The sequence below is a fragment of the Empidonax traillii genome, unplaced genomic scaffold (genome assembly GCF_003031625.1).
Source record: "Empidonax traillii isolate 1590-97213 ecotype Southwest subspecies unplaced genomic scaffold, ASM303162v1 scaffold27:size3997909, whole genome shotgun sequence".
Classification (NCBI taxonomy): domain Eukaryota; kingdom Metazoa; phylum Chordata; class Aves; order Passeriformes; family Tyrannidae; genus Empidonax; species Empidonax traillii.
In genome coordinates this window covers 1,800,656-1,819,688 of record NW_020955220.1, presented here as the reverse complement: position 1 = coordinate 1,819,688, position 19,033 = coordinate 1,800,656, and the positions used below count along the sequence as shown (strand labels likewise).

Below are 19,033 nucleotides of genomic sequence, written 5' to 3'. Positions count from 1 at the left end.
GGTTGTTCCATTCTCTGTGGTGAGACAGCCCATTTCCTGGCTACTTTATGTGCTGACCTGCTGTGACAGTGGAAGGAGTGACGGGAAACAGATGCACTGAGACTGGAAATGGATCCACATCCAAGTGACCTTGTCAGGTCAAATCAGTTGGAGATGCAGCAATAGAGTCCATGTGTCCCCCCAAGCCCTCTGACTCAGCCCCACTTCCTCTTTTCCGCTTCAAAGGATTTCCCTGCATAAACTGCCATCAGTATCTGTGTGCCTGAAGTAGTGTGCAAGTCTCAAACTTTTGGAGGGGTGTAAGAAACTTCTGAAGCAGCAAAATTCTTGTAGTGAAACAGAGTCTGTTTAGGCAGCACTTTCTCATCTTAATACTGATGTTAAGAGAATGTGTGAGCTCTCAAGGAGAGGAAGACCAGGCCACTTCAAAGCATAAGCCTGCCTCTGTCTTCAGTAGGAGGATGGGACTGGGGTTTCATCCCCGCGTACAGAGATGGAGCTGCTATTGTAGCAGCAGTCTGGGCTCTCCTAACAGCCTTTCTGTTTGGAGAGCCTGTCTGTGCTCCTGTCCATTTTTATGGACAGGAGCAAAGTTGGAGAGGACTTCTCTCTCCTGTGCTACATGTCGCTGATAAGTGACATTGAATGAATGTGCCTGATCCTGCTGCTGCTGCCACAGTCAGTGGGCAAAAATTACATCTACCCGGTTCTTACCACAGTTTTGTCTCCTTGTGGTGAGATTGTTCTCAAGCAGATGAAGCTATTAAGGAATAGTAAACAGATGTGTTTCGTAGCTCAAAGATAAAAAAAAAAGTGCTGAAGTCAAACCAAATGATTTTTAATGACCTTTAATTCAAAACCCACTTGCATTCCTGCTTTCTCTGGGAACAGCTGTTGTAGTTTTCTGTCCAGCTTTCTAAGCTGAGGTTGTAGGGAATTGGAAAAGCACTTTTGAATAGAAGCTGTGAAGGTGCTTAATATTCGTTAGTCTGAAATAATTAGTGTGGAATAATTACTCTAACTCCATTACTTCCTTTCTAACAGCATTATGTTGTTTCCAGAGACCAGGAAACTAAGACATGGAAAAAGAGGTAGAACTGGTTAAAACTGTGAAGGAAGCAGGTGAGGCTGGCAGACATCAAGCTGCCTAAATCAGGTGTTAAGCTCTGGATATCTAAGATATGGTGTTTCCAGGTTTTATTAGAAAATACTGGATCATTGAGAGGGAGTGCTGGAGGTTCTACTAGCCCATACTCCATCACATTATATAGGAATGAGTGAATTTAGTGGCCTTTGCAGTGGGCTCTGCCATGGCCTGTGCTCCAGGACTGAAATTAGTAGCTGAGGGGTATCCTGTGATGGCCAACAATTGTGCTGTGCCCTGCCTGGCTGAGGCCTGTTCAGAATAGCTGGGCATCCAGTAATGGGAGTCACGGTGAAATAGGTGCACAGAATGGCAATGTGGGGAAGGTCCCTGGAGCCTCAGCAGTGCTGAAGCTGTGACAGAGCCTGTGACTCACCAATTTGGCCATCCTCAGTGTGGTGGCCGGACTTCTGGACCGAGGCTGCACAGGGGCCAAGCCTTATAGAGGCAGGAGCACCAGGTAGATATGCCCAGTCAGAAAACAGCAATCCAGCACTATGGATTTCTTCATTCTCATCTGGATCTGAGTTGGGAAAGAAGCAGTAAAAGCAGAGGAAACCTAGTATGTCTGTTCCCAGAAGCTCCATGCTGATGGCACAGTCCCCATGATGAAAACAGTGTGTTAGTTGCCTGGAGTGATCTGAGGGCACAAAGTTTCTTGTTCTCTGTTAGTTCATAAGCATTTAAAACCCCAGGAATTCCTGACTCCCAAACTCATTCCTCTTCCCCCATGCTATTGAGGCACCCAGGATAAATGAGTATTTTCCTTTAGCAGGAGATGAATAGATCCCAAAATCTGGAAGGAGGATGGAGGTAGTGGTGGGCTACAGGAAAGACTCATTGCTGACAACTGCTTCTCCTTTTAGGGCAGTTTCCTAGCAGCTTTGTTGAACCTGTGGATATTCCTCCTTTGAAGCAGGGAGAAAAACTTCTTGTTTGTACCAATGACTTCACATCTCAAGAGCCAGGGAGCTTATCATTGCAGAGAGGTAATCTCCATTCCCTTCCTTTGCTTTGCAGCTCATAAGCCTCATCTGTCCTTCCAGACAGATGAACCTAGTCACAGCATCCTGCCTAGAGTGACAGAAGAGAGAGGTGGACTTCCTAATACCTCATGACATGGGTCTTGTCAAATCCACCATGAACCTCTGGGCCTCTGCCACTCTGATACTAGTTTCTCATGATCTCTCATTACTCATGAAACTCAAAAAATTGGAGTAGTATAATAGTAAATTTACAGCTGCCTTTTAACTGACCTCCAATACCTAAATCTTGCATTTGGGGGAGAAATCAAAGCTGTAATGCACCTTCATGTCTTTGCAGCCAAAACTGTGTATCTTAGATATGTGTGTGCAAGAGGCTGCTGATACTTCATGCCTTACCCCATCCCTAGCATGTGCTATGCTCTCACAGAGTGCCAGACCTCACCCACGGCCAGGAGCGTCACAGGAAGGCAAGAATAAGAGGTGGGAAGCAATAATGAGAGCAGTTCTGAACTGGTGTTTGTCATTCTCTGCAGGAGACCTGGTGATCCTTGGGGGGTCCCTGGCCTCTAGCTGGCTCCAGGGCCGGAGCAGCTGGGGTTCCAAGGGCTTTTTCCCCTCATCATGTGTGCGGGAGCTGTGCCTTTCAGTTCGGAGATGTCAGCTGTCCCAGAGCGCTCTCCTGGAAGTGCCTTCCTACTCACTGGGCCAAGCCCGGGCCCTGATGGACCTGTCTGCTCAGCTAGAGGAAGAACTGGACTTCAGGGAAGGGGATATAATCAACATTGTTGGTGTCCCAGAGCCTGGCTGGTTTGAAGGTGAGCTCAGAGGCTGCAGGGGCATTTTTCCAGAGGGTTTTGTGGAACTGCTTACTCCTCTGCGAGCAGCAGGAACTCCAGTGGATCCAGAGCCCACTGGGACTTGTGACACCAATGGGACAGTGGAGATGCCCCTCATGGAGGACGAGGAGCCAGGGAGCACTTACGGTGTTGCCCTCTATCAGTTCCAAGCCCTGGAGTCCAAGGAACTGGATTTTGATGTGGGTGACAGGATTCGGATTGTTGGCGTTCTGGAGGATGGCTGGCTGGAAGGGGAGCTGAGAGGAAAACGTGGCATCTTTCCACACAGATTTGTGAGGCTGGAAGCCTCTGAGGATTGCAGGGTAAAGGTGTGTGTTGAGGATCTGCAAGGTGGCGACAGCTGTGGATTGTCCATCCATCAAGACCCAGAAAACACTAGCTCGAAAGCTGTTCCTTTGCTAGGGAAAGATGACAGGGAAAAGGAAGAGGGCTTGGCTGCACACCCTGAGCCTGCCACCGTTTTATCTCACAAGGTGGGGAAGTCAGAGGGTCCTCCTGCAACTGACTTGGGACAGCATCAGGCCTATCCCAGCACAGGACACCAAGGGCTACATCCCAAAGGCACAATGGACTCCCTCCCCTCTGCCTGCACGAAGACAGTCAATGGCCTTCTCCCCTCTGCTCAGCTGCCTCCTCCACAGGGCAACAGGCCTGGGCAAGCAGGTGATCTGGAACCTGGGGGGACCATTTCAGCCTCCCCAGGAAAATCAGAACGTCACGCTCTGCCCGAGCATGATGGAGACAGTCCCACTGTGCCCTTGCAGGCTCCTCAGTTCCCCCAAGATCCTTACAGGAGCCAGGCAATTTCATCTTCTAACAGCTGGGCAGCATCCCAGCCCCAGGAGATCCAGAGCAGCACCCAGGACCTAGACAATTGGATGAACAGTCAGCAGGAGAAGTCCAAGCCCTGTTCCTCCAGCTTAGGAGCTGCCCAGGTGGGCCTGGACACATGGGCTGGGAGCTGGGGGGAGTGCTGCCCACTTGCAGTACAGGGGGACAGCTGCACAGACCTTGACTCCAAACTGACGGAGCAGCTGGCACAGTTTGAGAAGAGTCTGTCAAGTACCAGTGCTGAGCAGGACAAAGTCTCCCGTCACTTCTCTATCTTGGACTACAGCTCTGAGAAGGACATCGTCCGTGGGTCTCCTGTGTCTGTCCCCCACTCCAGGCAGACAGAGAGGAGGAGGGCCCTGAGGCCGCCCCCTCCTCGGCCCAGCAGCCTTGCGACAACCCGTGTGCACGTGCTGGGTGGCCAAACGCCCAAAGGCAGGTCTCTGTCCTTCTCGGTCAAGCCCTCCCGGCCTGCACCCCGGCCTCCATCAGGCAGCCAGAGGAAAAATGTGGCCTCTGCACAGCTTCAGCCCAGCACCCCAGAACAGCGGGTGGAGGAGGGACGTGAGGACTTGACACGGGCAGGATCAGCTTCCCCCTGCTCCATTCTGCTGACTAGGATTGGAGAGGTGGAGCGAGACCTGGAAGCTTATGGCAAGACCCGTGCTGAGCTAAGCCTAATGCTGGAGGAGCAGCAGGATGAGCTGGTGAGAGCAGAGACCATGGAAAACCTTGAATTCTGTGACTCCAACATTGAGAGCCTCAGCATGGAGCTGCAGGAGCTGAGAGGTGAGTCTACAGCAGCACGGGATAGGGGTTCTTCTGGGAGACAGCTGCCCTTGCTGTTTAGAGACACTGTTGAAACCAGTCTTTTATACCCTTCTCCAATTGTTGGTAATTTTGTAAGCACCGTTGCATTACAAATCATCATGATTTTGCTTTGGAGAATCACAGTGTCTTTCTCTGAACATCCCTTTGCCCTGGTTTTCCCCACCCACTTTTCCTCTCAACTCTCCCATCTCCTTTTACAGCCCCACCATACATCCAGAGCCTTCATCTGATCCATTCCCACTATATCCTTGCTATTAAGCAAAAGCACAGCTGCTGCAGTTTCAACCTCCCTGCCTCATCCCATCTTAGCTGTAGGGGAGTGAGCAGCAGCTTCAGAGTGGCTTTGCTGGTGGTCCTGCAGTTGAGATTTGACTTGCTGTCTGTGGTGTGACTGCCATCAGCCTGTCAGGGCACTGGGTTTCCTGTGATTTCTGCTTTGGTGGTGATACAGACCTGTGGGGACTTGTCACTCAGATCAGAGGGGATGCACAGGAGGGGACTGAACCTGGCCTGGGAGTGTGATGGATTAGTGGCCAAAAAGTAAAGCCTGATCCTGTTCTTCTGCCATCCATGGGGTCCTGGACAGGAAAATGACACTGTGCTGTTGGTAACAGCACAGTAACAGCAAAAAAGAGCTTTAAATTGTGGCAAATCTTAAGCTGGAAAGATGACTTTTGTCCATGCAGCCCAAAAAAATTAGTCAGGGAATAGGAATTTGCAATGATTATATCAGTACATTTGGCCTCTGAAATAGGAGGATGCCATGTAAAGATCAGTGCTGTTAATTATGTTACACTTGGTATTACAGTAGACAAAGTATAAAGACGGGACCACATACGTTCTATCCCACAGTCCCTTCCCCAGCTTCTCCCAGGAGCTGTGACACCGCAGTTCTGTTACTGAAACCCACGATGTGCAGGAAATGTGGGCACTGCATTCAGGAGGTGGAGTGAAATGCCAGCTCCTGCCTGGGGATTACTCACTCTGACTTCATTGCCTCCATCCTCCCACTGCTTTGTCAGTGCTGGGAAGCCCAGGCACTTTGTTGCACGGTCGTGTCTGATGCAGAGCACGTGGAATGAAGACTGATACAGGTGCACCAGAAAAATAGGGTGACAAACAGCCTCCACATCAGTGGCATGCAAGAGGGACTCTTGGAAGGAGCCTTAGAGGATTTGAAACAAGACGAGATAACTTGAAGGTAGGAAGAGAAAACTCTAGGCTGAATCTCAAGGGAATTTTTCTAATGGGATGGATCTTGCTGGGAAACTTCTCTTACTGTCCTAGTGCTTCCTAGCAGAGGACAGATCCTGTAGAACCTGTGCCCTGTTGGTTCCTGAAGCTGGAAGTTTTAGGCAAGAACTAATGCACTATCCTGAGACATCCTCAAGTTAGTATCCCCTCAGTAGTCCTAGAGGATTTTTCACCAGTTCAAAGAAACCTGAGTATTTGTAAGTAATCTCTCTAGTCCTCTGATAAAGATGTTTTCTACCCAAGCTCTGTCACATCTTTCCTGATGTCACATCCTCTGTCACATCTGAGTGTGGCCAGAGAGTATGTCTTAGGCTTCCTAGCCCAGCTTTAGTGCAGCAGGCCAGATCAGTAACAAGGTGTTGCATCAGCTCAGCAAAATGTGTTTGTGCCATGCCTGAGGCATGACCTCTGCCTTGCCGTTGTTAGGGGACCAGGGAGGCACAGTGGTGGGAGAAAAGCTTTCACTAAGCTTTGATCAGCAACCGAAGCAGGGCTGGTGTAGTCTTGGGGGAATCCAGCCCCTTGGTCTATCCTTTGGGGAGCCGAAGGAAGTATAGAAAGTACGTGGTTTTCTACAACATATTTAAAATTGCCAGGTTGCTTCTTCGGTGTGTCTTTGTGCACACTGGGGATTCACCTGGCTTGGGCAGGATTAGCACTTGCCCTCCTGCAGTTGGAATAGGAGAGTCCATAGGTTTTGTCTTCTACCAGCAGAGAGCATAGGCTGTGCATTCCTAACAAGTGGTGAAAGAACCTGACACATGGATGACATCCACGGACTCCCACGCTTTTTGTCTAGGGCATGTTGTGGTTGTCTCTTGGATTCTTACAGGAGCTCTGCATTTGGTATGGAAAACTGGGAATATGCTGTGCCCTGCAGTGAGAGGTGTTACTAGAGTGTGTGTTTCAGTAGTCTCCTGAAAATTTATATTTTGTGTTGGCACTGGATGCCAAAAGCCAGGTAATTTCCTTCAAGGCTGTTCCTGTCAGCAGGTAGGCCAGCTGTTCACCCTGGAGCAGGGAACCACGCAGCTGTGGCTGCACAGCACTGTGTAGGCACTACTGGTGTGGGCTGTGTCTTGCAGGGAGCAGCTCGTCTCCTGACCTTCCAGTGTCTGTGGGTGAGGGCTGGGAAAAGGATCAGGTTTGAGCCGGTGCAGCCTGAAGGCCTCAGTTTGCCCCTGCGAGGTGTGGAGCAGAGCCCAGCCTCTTCTAGACCACGTTGTTTAGCCTCCACACCATCCGGGGTGTGAAGACAGTGGAAGGAGATCTGGTATCCCATCTCTGGTTTGTGGCTTCCTGCGGTCTCACACACAGTCTGTTTCCCTTCCCTGAGGACATTGTTCTGGGGCAGGGCCTCTGCCTGCTCCAGTGCCCTCCTCTTCCTTGCCTCTGAGCTGCCTTCGGAGAGGCTTTGGCAAAGCCGCGGAGCCGGTTTGGGTGGTGAGAGCCTGCCCAGCCTCAGCTTCCCTCCTCGGGGCTGGTTACTGATTACTTTGGGCAGCAGGTGGAGGCCAGGGCTGGCAGCGATTGGGCCTGCGCCTCCTCCTATCCTTGCTGACTGGTTTCAGGAAGTAGCCACCTGCATTTCACTTGGGACAGGAGCACTGGAGCAGAGCGGAGAAACAGCGTCAGCCCGGGCTTGGGCTCAGGAAGCAGACAGTGAGGGGAGTCAGCCCCTGCGCCATATCCCACAGGACTATGTGCTCTTATCCTGGGACGAAACACTGCACGGAAGATCCGAGACGGGAACGGCGACTCCTCGGCTGGGAATATGACGACTGTTGTGCCGTACGGAGAGAGGACGTAGCTGGGGTGGCTGTGCTGTGCAGGGAGGCTGGCTGCAGTGACAGACCCAGGGCGACAAGGAGGCAGTACCCAGGCAGCCAGGGAGCAGACGGTGGCTGGAACAGTTACAGGAGAGGAGAGGGCTTCTCTGTGGACCAACGGAGCATGACTGGAGACACTGGAGGTTTTTGGAAAGGAGATACGCAATATGTGGATCACAGGAGAGCAGATGGTGCTGGGAAAGGCAAAAGCCAGGATACAGGGGGTAGAAACTACGGGGCGTACGAGAAGGAGGACATTCAATACAGAAACTGCAGTTCTGAGATAAGAGAAGGGCGGAGCAGAGAGGACAGAGTACCTGGGCAGTACAGGGAGGGGGAAAGGCAGTATGGAGATGATAGAGGCCCTGAAGGCTATAGGGAGGGGGAAAGGTGGTGTCAGGACTATAGTGAGGATGAAAGAATTTATAGGAAGAAGGAAAGGTGGTATAGGCAAGAGAGGGACTCGGGGGAATATAGGGAGAGAAGGCGGCAGTATAGAGAGGACAGAGGCAATCAAGTATATAGGGAAGGGGAAAGGTGGTATAGAGAGGATGGAGGCTCTGGGGCATATAGAGAGCAGGAAAGACCGTGTGTAGGTATCAGTGACCAAGTAGACCCAGAAGACATTGAACAGCACAGGCACTCCATAGGCCATGTCATAGACCACAGCAGTCTGGACAGAGGTTGTGAAGTTCCTGCTTTGGTAGGCAGGTCCTCAGGAGACAGTAGTGTGAGCTTGGGGTCAGGTACCTGCTACACACAGTTCAAGATGTGGGACATTGACTCCAATGGCTGTGGGGAGCTGGAAGAAGCAGCCCCAAGGCCTGGGATGCCAGCCAAGAGCAGCAGTGGAGCAGAGCGCTCGAGGGTACGCACGGGCCGGCCGGACTGGAGCCAGGTGTGGGAGCAGGAGGCTGAGAACACGGACAGGGTGGGCTCTGTGCTGCAGCGAAACAGCTTCTACAGGCGGACGGCTCCCAGTGCCCTGCGGCACTCAGAGTTTGTGCAGACCAGGAAGAAAAAGCAAGGTACATGGGGAAATGGTGGGCAATTGCCTTGGGTGTGCCTGTGCTCTACCCTGACATGGGGGCAGCACCAGGACTCTGACACAGGTGGGAGTGGCCAGCACAAATGGGCTTTCATGGGAAGGCTTCTCCCTGGGACTTGCTGAAATGAGCATCATGGTCATTACCCCTCTGCACAGTTGCTGATCTGCCCTGCAAGGGGATTTCGCAAAAGCCCAGGTGGGAGGGAAGCACAGGCAACACAGACTTGCTGCTGTCCTTTCTTTTGGTTTTCCATCTGTGCTCCTAGGGTTTTAGGTACACCCTAAAACCTTTTGGCCCTGTTCTTTTGTCTGCTCTCTCAGGGCCCTGAGAAGGTTCTTCATGCAGGAAAAGGTGGGGTGCTGGGGTTATTCCCACTGCCTGTTTTACTTCTATAACCCATCATGAACAGATTCTATGTTTACGAACCAATTCCTGACCCAGAGTGTTAGTATGGCAGCTGATCACTGGCAGCATGAAGCAAAAAGTAGAGGAAGTTGTTGTAGCATTCAGACGTAAGCAGAGAGCAAGTTCTTGTAGTTGTGTAATGCACTTCGGCAGGACACTGAGGTACCTGCATGTTGGGGGGCTGTCACATTTGGGAATCTCCTGCATCGCCAGCCCCTCACTACTGCAGTGTTCCCTTGCCTGTGCTACAGCAGTTCCGTGTTCTGGATCCCCAAGCCATCCACAGGTCTCCAATCCCATCAACCAGCACTCTGGAGCTGGAGAAATACCAAAGTGAAAGGCCCGGGCTGTCTTGGCATGGGCAAAATCATTCCATTGATGCTGTGGCGGAGACAGAGTCAGCTGCTAACAGCTTTGTGCAGCTTGGCTTGTTCTTGCAAGAGTATTAGTGTGTGTTGGGGAAGTGGCAGCAAGGTTTTAAGGTCTGGGCAGAGGGACTAAAAGAGCCCTTCTTGATGGACAGGGCTCCCCGTTGGGCAGCTGTGTGTGTGAAAACCGGTTTGTTTACGTGCCCTTTCTGCCAGTGTCTGTCTCGGGTAGCTGTGTGTGTGAACCCTCTGTGAAGTGGGATTGAAATGCAGAGGAAAACAGTGCAACGGCCAAAGAGCTGGCAAAGCTGGACGCTACAACTGCCATTGCCTTAGCATGAAGTCTGTCCTTCTGTCCTCTGGAGATTAGGCCTTTGATTAAGGAGGTTCCCGTGGCTGCATTTCTGCACTCTCGGGCCGCCCTGTTAGGGTAGAACTTTGCTCAGCTGTGTCCCCAGGGTGAGGAAAGGGAGAGGCTTTGCAGTGCCAAGACGTCCAAAGGGCAGCAGGGGAGCCAGGAGGGGCCAGGGAGTGGGGTGGGAAACAGTCCAGAAAGCCTTAGGAGGCTGGAGCAGTGCTGGCCTGTCCAGCTTCTGCTAGAGTTGAAGGGACTCAGCAAAGCTGAGTGAAAATCTTCCCTTTTGAGGGTTCTTGAATTTTTCCTCACTGTGGTAGTCTCAGGGACATGGGAGTGGCTGTAAGAGGTGCACGGCAGGATGCCCTCGCCATCAGCACCAGCATCCCACAGCAGGAAAGGAGGGAAAGGGCCCCAGGTATTTGAAATACTCTGTGTCCATCCTGTGGCCTGTTTCTGGATGCAGTTGTCTGTGCATTTGTCCTCCTGCCCTGCTGGGGCACAGTGCTGGCCCAGCAACAGCCCTTCTTGGCATGTAATGCTTTGTTAATGCAGCTGCCTCAATGTAAGACCCCACCAGCACCTGGGAGCCTCCCCAAAAGACCTTCCATTGTGCTCCGCAGCAGCCAGCCTCCTGCCCAGCTGGCAGGAAAAAGTCAGCTCTGATTTCCCTCTGTCTGTGCTGCTAATGCTGTCTGCTTCTCTCACAGGTTCCCCTTCCACCCACAGAGTAACAGAATTTAGGACTTGAAACCCCCAGTAAGAGATCATAGAATCATAGAGTGGCTTGGGTTGGAACGGACCTTAAAGATCATCTAGTTCCATCACCCCTGCTATGGGCAGAGATGTCACCCACTAGATCATGTTGCCCAAGTTCCCATCCAGCCTGGCCTTGAACACTTCCAGACCAGTAGAGATGATCTTTTCTGCAATTGGGATTATCACACTTCTTACAGATTTCTCTATGGTGTAACCTGGTGACAGCTACTTGGTTAGAGCACCTCTTCTGGGATGAGACTCAGATATGTCTGCCTGACACATCAACAGAAGGAGAACCCACCTGTCATAGTTTTGCTGCTTAGTCACCATCACTCTTAAAGGTTTTGCATGCTAACGTGTTGCATTTCAGCTCTGAACTCCAACTTTTTTCTGCTAAATTAGAGCTTTTTAGTTGATGGATATTCTCAGGCAGGTACTGTAATTAAGTAATTTTTTAGTCTTCAGTTCTTTGCAGTGAACAGAGTCTTAAAATGCTCATGTCAAAGACTCAAAGGAAGACCTCAGTGTTTTTTCTTCCTAATGCTCACTCATTTTTCAGTTCAGACTTGAACTTTGCATTCTGGGTGGGTGTCAGCACTTGCTTGCACCATTTACCTTGCTGTGTTCCTGTGTAGCACTTGGGGAACTCCTGCTGAGTTTTGGCTGGCCAAGCAAGAGTTACTCCCCAGAATACAGTCCTGTGTGTGGCTGTGTTTCTTGTCGCCATTAACACATTAATGCATTTATCTGCATTAAATTTCCTTGGTTTGAATAATTCCATCTTATTCAGGATACCTTGGATCACTCAGTGACTCATCTTTATTTGTGATCCTGTTGAATTGATGCTCAGTTCTCTACATGACAGCAGTGATTTTCCATTTACTGTAAATCTTTTGTAGGATTAACTAAATACAGTCTCTGGAGAACCTGATTAGAAATGCCCTCTCTTCTGGATAGTCTCCACTGGCAGTGAGTTTTCAAGGTACCAGTTAGCAAGGTCTTCTTTTTGCTTTTTAGAAAGAAATAAACAGAATATTTATTATATAATTCTACTTTTTTGCCAGGCTTACAAAAACTTCTATTATATCTGCTTATTTGTGAGATTGCATCATTGTAAGGGTTGTTTTTTTTTGTCCTGGATGGAAATAAATCTATTATAAAGTAGTATTTTATTTCCTCATTTTAAAAATTAAAACTGAATTCTTAATCCTATCATCCATGGATTTTTCTTTGTATCTTTCTTTTATAATTTTTCTGTACTTCAGAGTTCCTGGTGTGCCTAGTGTCTATTATATGGTATTCTATGTTCATTAATTTATATTTGCTGCCTTTATTGAAGCACAGATGCACGCCAGATTTTTCATCAATACTGTTCTCTTGATGTTTTTTGGATTATATATTTAAAACATCCTTGTAAAGAAATTTCAGCTTTCATTCTTTTTTCCATCAGTGTTTTTGATCACACTTTTGTTGATGCCCTTCATCAGTTGTAGGTTAGCTCTCTTTACACCATCATATTACTTGACTTTTTTTCTGTGTCGTGAGTTGGGATCATCCCCTGTTCACCCTGAATACTGTGGGACTGTCTAGGCAACTACAGGCTGTTTGAGGTGATGGTCGTGGTCTTGCCTGGCACAGAAAGATCCCCACCAAGCAGGCTGTAAGTCCGACATCAAGCCATTCCAGTGGCCCTGGGAAAGCATCCCCATTCTGTTGCTGTTCAGCTCACTGGCATATTACCAATGTCCAGAGTAAGAGTTTCCACCCCAGCCAGATCCTGCTTCTGGCAGCGAGTTTAGCCTTTTGCTCAGATTAATTATTCCCTGCCCTAGTTTCATCACCTCCCCTCTCATGGTCGGCAGTGGCTCCTCCCCTCCTGGCCTCCACATACTTCAAATATTTGCAGCTGGTTTTTTTTTTGTCCTGACTCACTGCTGGACCCTGCTGAGCTGTGAACCTGAGGCCGGGCTTGCCTCGGGGCTGGGTGCATCTCCCGCGGAGGTTCCTGCTCACCGACCCGGTGCGAGGGGTTGTCCCCAGCGCGGATGGGCGGCGCGTCCCTCCGCAGACTGTGCAGATCGCCTTGGCAGCGTGTGCGCCCTGCGAGGCTGTGCCGAGCCACGGGGGATGCTGGCAGGTGAGCCCGGATGAGGAGCAGCTGGAGGGCGATGCAGACCTTCGGGGGAGCCCTGCAGCTTGTGCGTGGTGGACATGCATCCCATTGGATCTGGTCTTTGTGGGTCAACTCTGATTCCGTAGTGGGGCAGGGAAAACCTCTAATTGCATGTGTGCTCCCACATTAACAAGAATTTGAAGAAAGTTGATGACAGTGGCATTTCTCAGACAAGCAGGATGAGCTGCGTGATTGTGATAGTAAATCACAGCTTCCACGGGAAGGGCAGAAGTGGGAATGTGCTCCAGCTTGACACCTCATTTCCAGGGTGAGCTGGTGTTGAATCCCCCAAGGTTCTGCAGGCGTTTCAGCAAAGCTCAAAAGCAGGTGCTCCTGGGAGGCTGTCACAGACCATCAAATCAATCCAGAGAGCCAAGGATGGCTCTAGCCAAATTTGCCTAAGGGGATAGACAAAATGATGTTGTTAAGAGGTTTGAATTTAGAGAGGCAAATAATAGAGCAAAACCTATAAGAGAACAAAATCTGAACCTCTGAAAATTGTTGTTGAGAACACTGTTTTTGGAAATGTATTTCTAAATACCCATTTGGCAACTGTGCCATGGGTAAAGTTGAATTTGTCACTGGATCGGAATTTGGTGGCTTCATTAGAAATACCAGTTGCATTCCTGCAGGCTAATGGAGCCTGTTCTAGCTGTAGTCTTAGTGCCTTCAAAATTGATGGTCATAATGACTCAAATTGAAAGGTAACATTTAAATAGAAAATCTGTGAAGTAAAACGGACCTCTGTTTAAAATACATTTACTAGATGACCAAAACCAATTTCACATCTGTGAAATTGGTGGGTTTAGTTAAATTCTTAATAAGCCTCATTTAGGGAAAGCTACTATTTGACATACAAGAATGTGTAACAAACAGGAAAAAATAAATTGATGACAATCAACAGAGATGGTATGAAATACAAAAAGTGAGAGTTTTTAAATGCATCAGAAACAAATACTAAGTTATACATATTGGTTAGATAGAAGAGCCAAATATTAAAAAGTTCTGTATTTGAAAATTTTGACCTACCAGTGTTTGGAAGAAGCAGGACTTTTGAGTTCATTGCTGAAGGAGGATGCTAGACTAGTGATAAACTTCAAGAGACCTGAGATACTTGACTGCAACATAGCCTTGGTTTTGAATTAATCTTGAAATATTCAGAAATACCAAGAAGACCAAAGGAGAATTAATTTGTGTGAGTTTTCAAAATAATGCAAATACTGATACAGTGTAAGTGGGTAGAACTAGTGCCCAGCATTATGCCAGGTCAACAAAGCTGAGCTGATGACTACAGTGAGTTTAAAATCTGTGCAGTGAAGGTTTTAATTTCCCTCCCATAGGCAGGGACTTGAGACTTGCCAAAGAAGGGTGTCACGGAGCTGGCAATCTCACGAGTGTTGTCTGAATCCTTGCTGCAGGGCACTTTCTGTGAGGGCCTGACCTAGATTTTCTTGCCTATGGTTCGCTTGGTGGAGCGTGGGGAGCTGCTGTGTTTGCCAGCAGTGCTGGACGTTCCCAGCTCTGTTTTGGTGAGCTGGAGCCAGCCACATGGTGTGACTGCAATTTACTATGGCTAAGGCTGGGAGCACAGCGGGGTTGTTTGGTGGTATGGTAAACTCCTGAGGTGTCCTGTAAAAAGCTTCATCTGGTGGCATTTAGCCTGCATAGAAATACAAAATCCTATTCTTTGACCAAGGCAAATGTAATCCTTTCCATTTATCTTCCCAAATGCTGCTGCATGGGTCATTTCCAGCTGTTATTCTGGCTGGTCTTCATTTTCAAGATTCTTCCCAGCCCACCCCATGCAGTAGTATCATCTCACCTTCCCCCCTCCTCTGGGTTTCACACACCTGTTTGCATTGCAAATTAACACCTTCCTGTTTCTTCCAAGTGGCTTTCCCACTTGAGCTTGCTCTCCTGCAAAACAAATGCCATTCCTCAAAATATATATTTACTTCTGTAAAATAACTAATTTGTTGTTACTTCCTTAACTCTCTGAGCCGCAGAGACCTGCTGACTGTTATTATCTTGATGTTTAGTTGTCCCTCCTCTAGGTTTTTCTGCCTGTTCAGGCTCCAAGTTCTATGTCTCCGGCAGGATATCCCTGTGAGTGTTTGTAGAGGGCCTTGTACAGCAGGGCCTGGTCTGCCACTGAGGCTTTGCAGATGCTGTGGAAATGCAAACAGCAAATGTTAAACACATCAGCTGCTCCCAGGCCCTCCTTGTGGATTCCTGCTGCTTTTGAGTTGATAAAGTTTATCATCGGCGATTGGTGGAAACAAGCCAAGACAGCCATTGACTTAGCTGAAACCAGCCTTTTCCCTTATGCAGTTTGGCTCTAGTGGGGGTAGTCTTAAGGATACTTGCCAGTAGGAATCAGTGAGACCTTCTCTTCCCACTGATTGCCTTCTAAATGCGGTGCTGGTTGTGTCACTAAATCCTCCTCTGTGGAGCTAGCCGTTTTGTCTCTCCCCAGGCTAGATTTCAAGGCAGGGCAGCAGAGATGCAGGTTATAGAGACAGGTATCTTCCCTCCTACACTGAGGGCATGGTCTGAGCCTTTCTGCTGGTTTTCTCATTTGCTGCGGCTGGAAAGGGGAATGATTTTGATGTTCTTCTTTCTGCAGAGAGGCACGGCAGTTTGGCCTCAGCCCAGGTAGCTGTGGCAACTTGATGTTTGATGCTGATGCTCGAGAGGTTTCTGTTTGTCAATGCTGCTCTGCAATGGGAAGGGCTGGCAATGGTTTCAGATGTTTATGGGCTGAGTCAGTGTCTCATCTCAGCTTGGGTCTCTTCTTTTCTTTCCCAGGTCATTTCAGTGTGGAAAGTCCAGCCTGGCAGAGCAGGGGGCAGGATGCTTAGGCTGAGGCAGCAGTTTCCCATGCTGGTTACTGCCGTCACCCCACAGGGCAAGGCTGGGGTCTGCCTGCAATCTGCCCAGCACCTGGGCAGAAGTGGCTGGGAGCATGGGGGTCTCTTGGGGCTGTTCACAGTGGTTGCTTTGGTACCAGGATAAAGTCCAAAGCCCTGCTGGGTGTCCCTAGATTTCTCCCAGGCTGAGCCCCAGTTGCGTGAGGCTGTCACCAGAGAGGTCATGGAGAGGGAGATCTCAAAGTGCCTGTCCTGCAAAAACATTCTTAGAAATGTCTGAGCTGGGGCATGTCTGCAACTCTAATAAAATCCCATTGAGAGCGAGCAGCTGGGGATGTGTGGGAGACTGCTGGAGTGGACGGACATTTGCCAAATCAGCAATTGACATTAAAAGGGGTACCTGAGGCAGGCTGGGCTGCTGCGAGGGGCTCGGGGGCCTCCGTGCTGCAAAGCAGCCGTGAAATGGGGTAAACCTGAGTGTTCCTGGGCCAGACCCTGCCCCGGAGGGATGTCCCAGGGAGGTGCGGGAAAGGGGCTCCCCCGGGCTGGGGAGGTGGGGTGGGAACGCTGCGGCTGTGGTTTCAGCCAGAGGGCACATGCTTTCACAAGCAGGCAGGTGGGGCAGGGGGCGGCTGGGGCCCAGGAATCTGCGGGGGGATAAAATGTCTCAATGAAAACCGAGGGGGCTGGGCCGGCCTGGAGCCGCAGGTGGGACAGAAAACCAGGAGGAAAGGCGGTGCGGGTGTGTGGACGGGGCCGAGGAGGGCGGCCCAGCCTCGGGCCCTGCAGGCACCCAGGGCCGGGGGCGGCCCGGCCCCGCTCCCCTGGCCGCGCTCCAGCTCCGGGCTTTGCCGGCGACAGCACCATTGTGGGTGCCCGGTGCGGCCATTCACATGGAAATGCCTGGGGGCTGCAGAATGGAGACCCTGTTCCCGGCCTGAGAGAGGGGGGCGGCCGCCATTGCCCGCCTGGGAACCGGGGCTCCCCTCCGTGTCTGCTCAGCCCCGCGCAGCTTCCTGAAGCCGCGGAGTTAGAGAGCCGGGGTGGGAGAAGAGTCTGGGCCCGGCCGGCGTCGGGGGGACCGTCTGGAGCAGGATTGTTGCCCGCGGCCCTCAAAGCCGAGACATTGCAGTGTTCCTGCTGCGAGGGTGGGCTGTGGAGCAGGCCGGGGCTCCCTGCTGCCCCGGGGTGGAGCTCTGGAAAGGCCCATGGGTGGACAGTCTTGCTCTCTAGGTACCGGTGTTTATCCGTCTCGTAGGTTACTTGTGTTCACAGCTCAGATGCTATTTGTCTTCTGCCCTTGCATCTTCGTTGGAGCGTGCTGATCTTGCTCGTCTGTCTTGCAGAGATGACTCTCCTGTCCTCCCAGACACCATCCCTGGAGACATCCTCGGCTGCCACTGAGAGCGCAGAGCAAAGGATGCTGGAAAAGAGGTCCAAGGTTATCGAGGAACTGCTCCAGACAGAGCGGGACTATATCAGAGACCTGGAGATGTGCGTGGAGAGAATCATGGTGCCCCTGCAGCAGGCACAGGTAGGAGCTGGGAGGGAAAGCAAGCTGTGATGCAGCACTGGAGGATTGGGGTGAGGATACTGAGTCCATTTTGTTCTCAGAGGTGAGCAAGCAGCATGGAGACCCATAAAGGAAATTCAAGCTATGCCGAGGGGAACAGGATGGTTCTCACAGCTCCTTGCGTTTGTAGCAATAGCCCATCTGTTTTGAGATCCTGCTGAGCTCTCATGCTTGCTGAGAGCGAGAGACCTGGGAGCAAGTATCACAGATTCATTATGTGGGGCAGGAAATATTCCTCTTCATTTGATTAGTAGGTTAAATTCATTGTCAGGAGAATTAAAATATGGGGTCTTGACAAGGGGACAGAATTATTGGAAGGAGAGCGAGAAAAACAAGGTGAGCAGAGGCAGGGATGGAATTGCTGGGAAAGATGTATCCTACTGTAGTAGGATACATTAGGAGTGAGAGTTTCAGTGCACTGGGGGACAAGGGAGTGTGTGCAGTCACTGTGATGGGAGGAGGTGGCAGCAGGTGCCTGCTGTGAAGCTGAGGACTGATGAGTTGGAGGAGGGTAAGAGGGGGCTGTTGGGTCTGACTTGGACTTGTTCCCCCATCCAGGACATCTCTTTTCCCGTTCACTAGATGCAGAACATAGACTTTGAGACCCTTTTTGGAAACATCCACTTGGTGATTAGTTTCTCCAAGCAGCTGCTGTCCACCTTGGAGGCTTCAGATACCATTGGTATGGATTCTGCTGTTAGTTTTTGTCAGAAGGCTGGGATGAGCTTTGGTAATGGCTGGGCATAACAGTTTAAATGGTGGGAGAGGATCACTGGGACTGGGCTTTCTTCCTGATGGTCTCTATTGCTGTTTATCAATCCAACAGTGAAGCCAGGGAGATCTGTGTTGCCCCATGGGTCACTGCTGAGAAACACGGTGCCCATAGCCCTCCATGGCCCCTTGCCCCAAAGTGAGCCCCACTCCTCACTCCTGCACTGCCCCTTCAGACTTTGGGCTGCCAGTGCCTTTGCTTTTTGGCTCCAGTGACCAGTGTCTCCACTTCTCACCCCTGAGTGACCTGGGTTGATTGAGCTCTACATGCTGGTGGGTGATGAGGAGGTGTCCTGCATGCTCTCGTAGCTCTGTTTTCTTGACCTGTTTGTATGGAACGGGAACACTGGACATCTCTCCGTGAGACACACCAACATTTTTGAAGGCATCCGGAGACAAATCCTGCTTTGTTGTTGTCTGCAGGGCCGGTGTTCCTGGCACAGCGTGCAGAGCTGGAGAGTGTCTACAGGGTGTACTGCCAGAACCATGACGAGGCCATTGCACTGCTGGAGACCTATGAGAAGGATGAGAAGATGCAGAAACTACTCCTGGACCTGTTGGATAGCCTCAGGTTGGAGCCTCTGTCTGGCAGCCACCAGGCTGGGTTAAGGGGGATCAATGTCCAACATCCCTGCCTCTCTGTCAGCAGTGTTTGCACAGTTTGGTTCTGACTGTGTCACTGCATTGTTGACCAGGCACTGGGTTCAAATGGCCCGCTGCCCCAAAGCACATGTGCTGGAAAACCTGCAGACCCCCTTAAAATCTGCATAGAAGCCACCAAGGTGCAGAGAAGGTGGCACGTACTGTGTTGAGGGCTCCTGTTCCCCAAATCCTGACCCACCGTGGCTGGTGAGGAAGGAGCCGCTTTGCCTGGCTCAGTGACTGCCATGGCTCTAGCTTGTGGAGGTTAATGCCCCAGGAGCTGGCAACTGCTCTGAGGGGACAGGGCTGCACATCTGCCACCACATTAACCCATTG

The 19,033-nt window shown here is 50.5% G+C and overlaps 1 protein-coding gene across 5 annotated transcripts in view; it reads left to right on the top strand.

Annotated features, from left to right (window-relative positions):
* DNMBP (dynamin binding protein) overlaps nt 1-19,033 on the top strand; it is a 33,637-nt gene that overhangs the window by 8,947 nt on the left and 5,657 nt on the right. For 3 of the 5 annotated variants that reach the window (XM_027908722.1, XM_027908709.1, XM_027908714.1), the window contains 5 exons: nt 2,011-2,133; nt 2,664-4,607; nt 17,058-17,245; nt 17,867-17,966; nt 18,479-18,626. In XM_027908722.1, the coding sequence (XP_027764523.1) occupies nt 2,011-2,133; nt 2,664-4,607; nt 17,058-17,245; nt 17,867-17,966; nt 18,479-18,626 (2,503 nt within the window). Of the gene's footprint in view, nt 1-2,010; nt 2,134-2,663; nt 4,608-7,502; nt 8,761-16,569; nt 16,741-17,057; nt 17,246-17,866; nt 17,967-18,478; nt 18,627-19,033 lie in introns of those variants that run through there. The other 2 variants (XM_027908732.1, XM_027908741.1) reach the window with 2 other exon arrangements.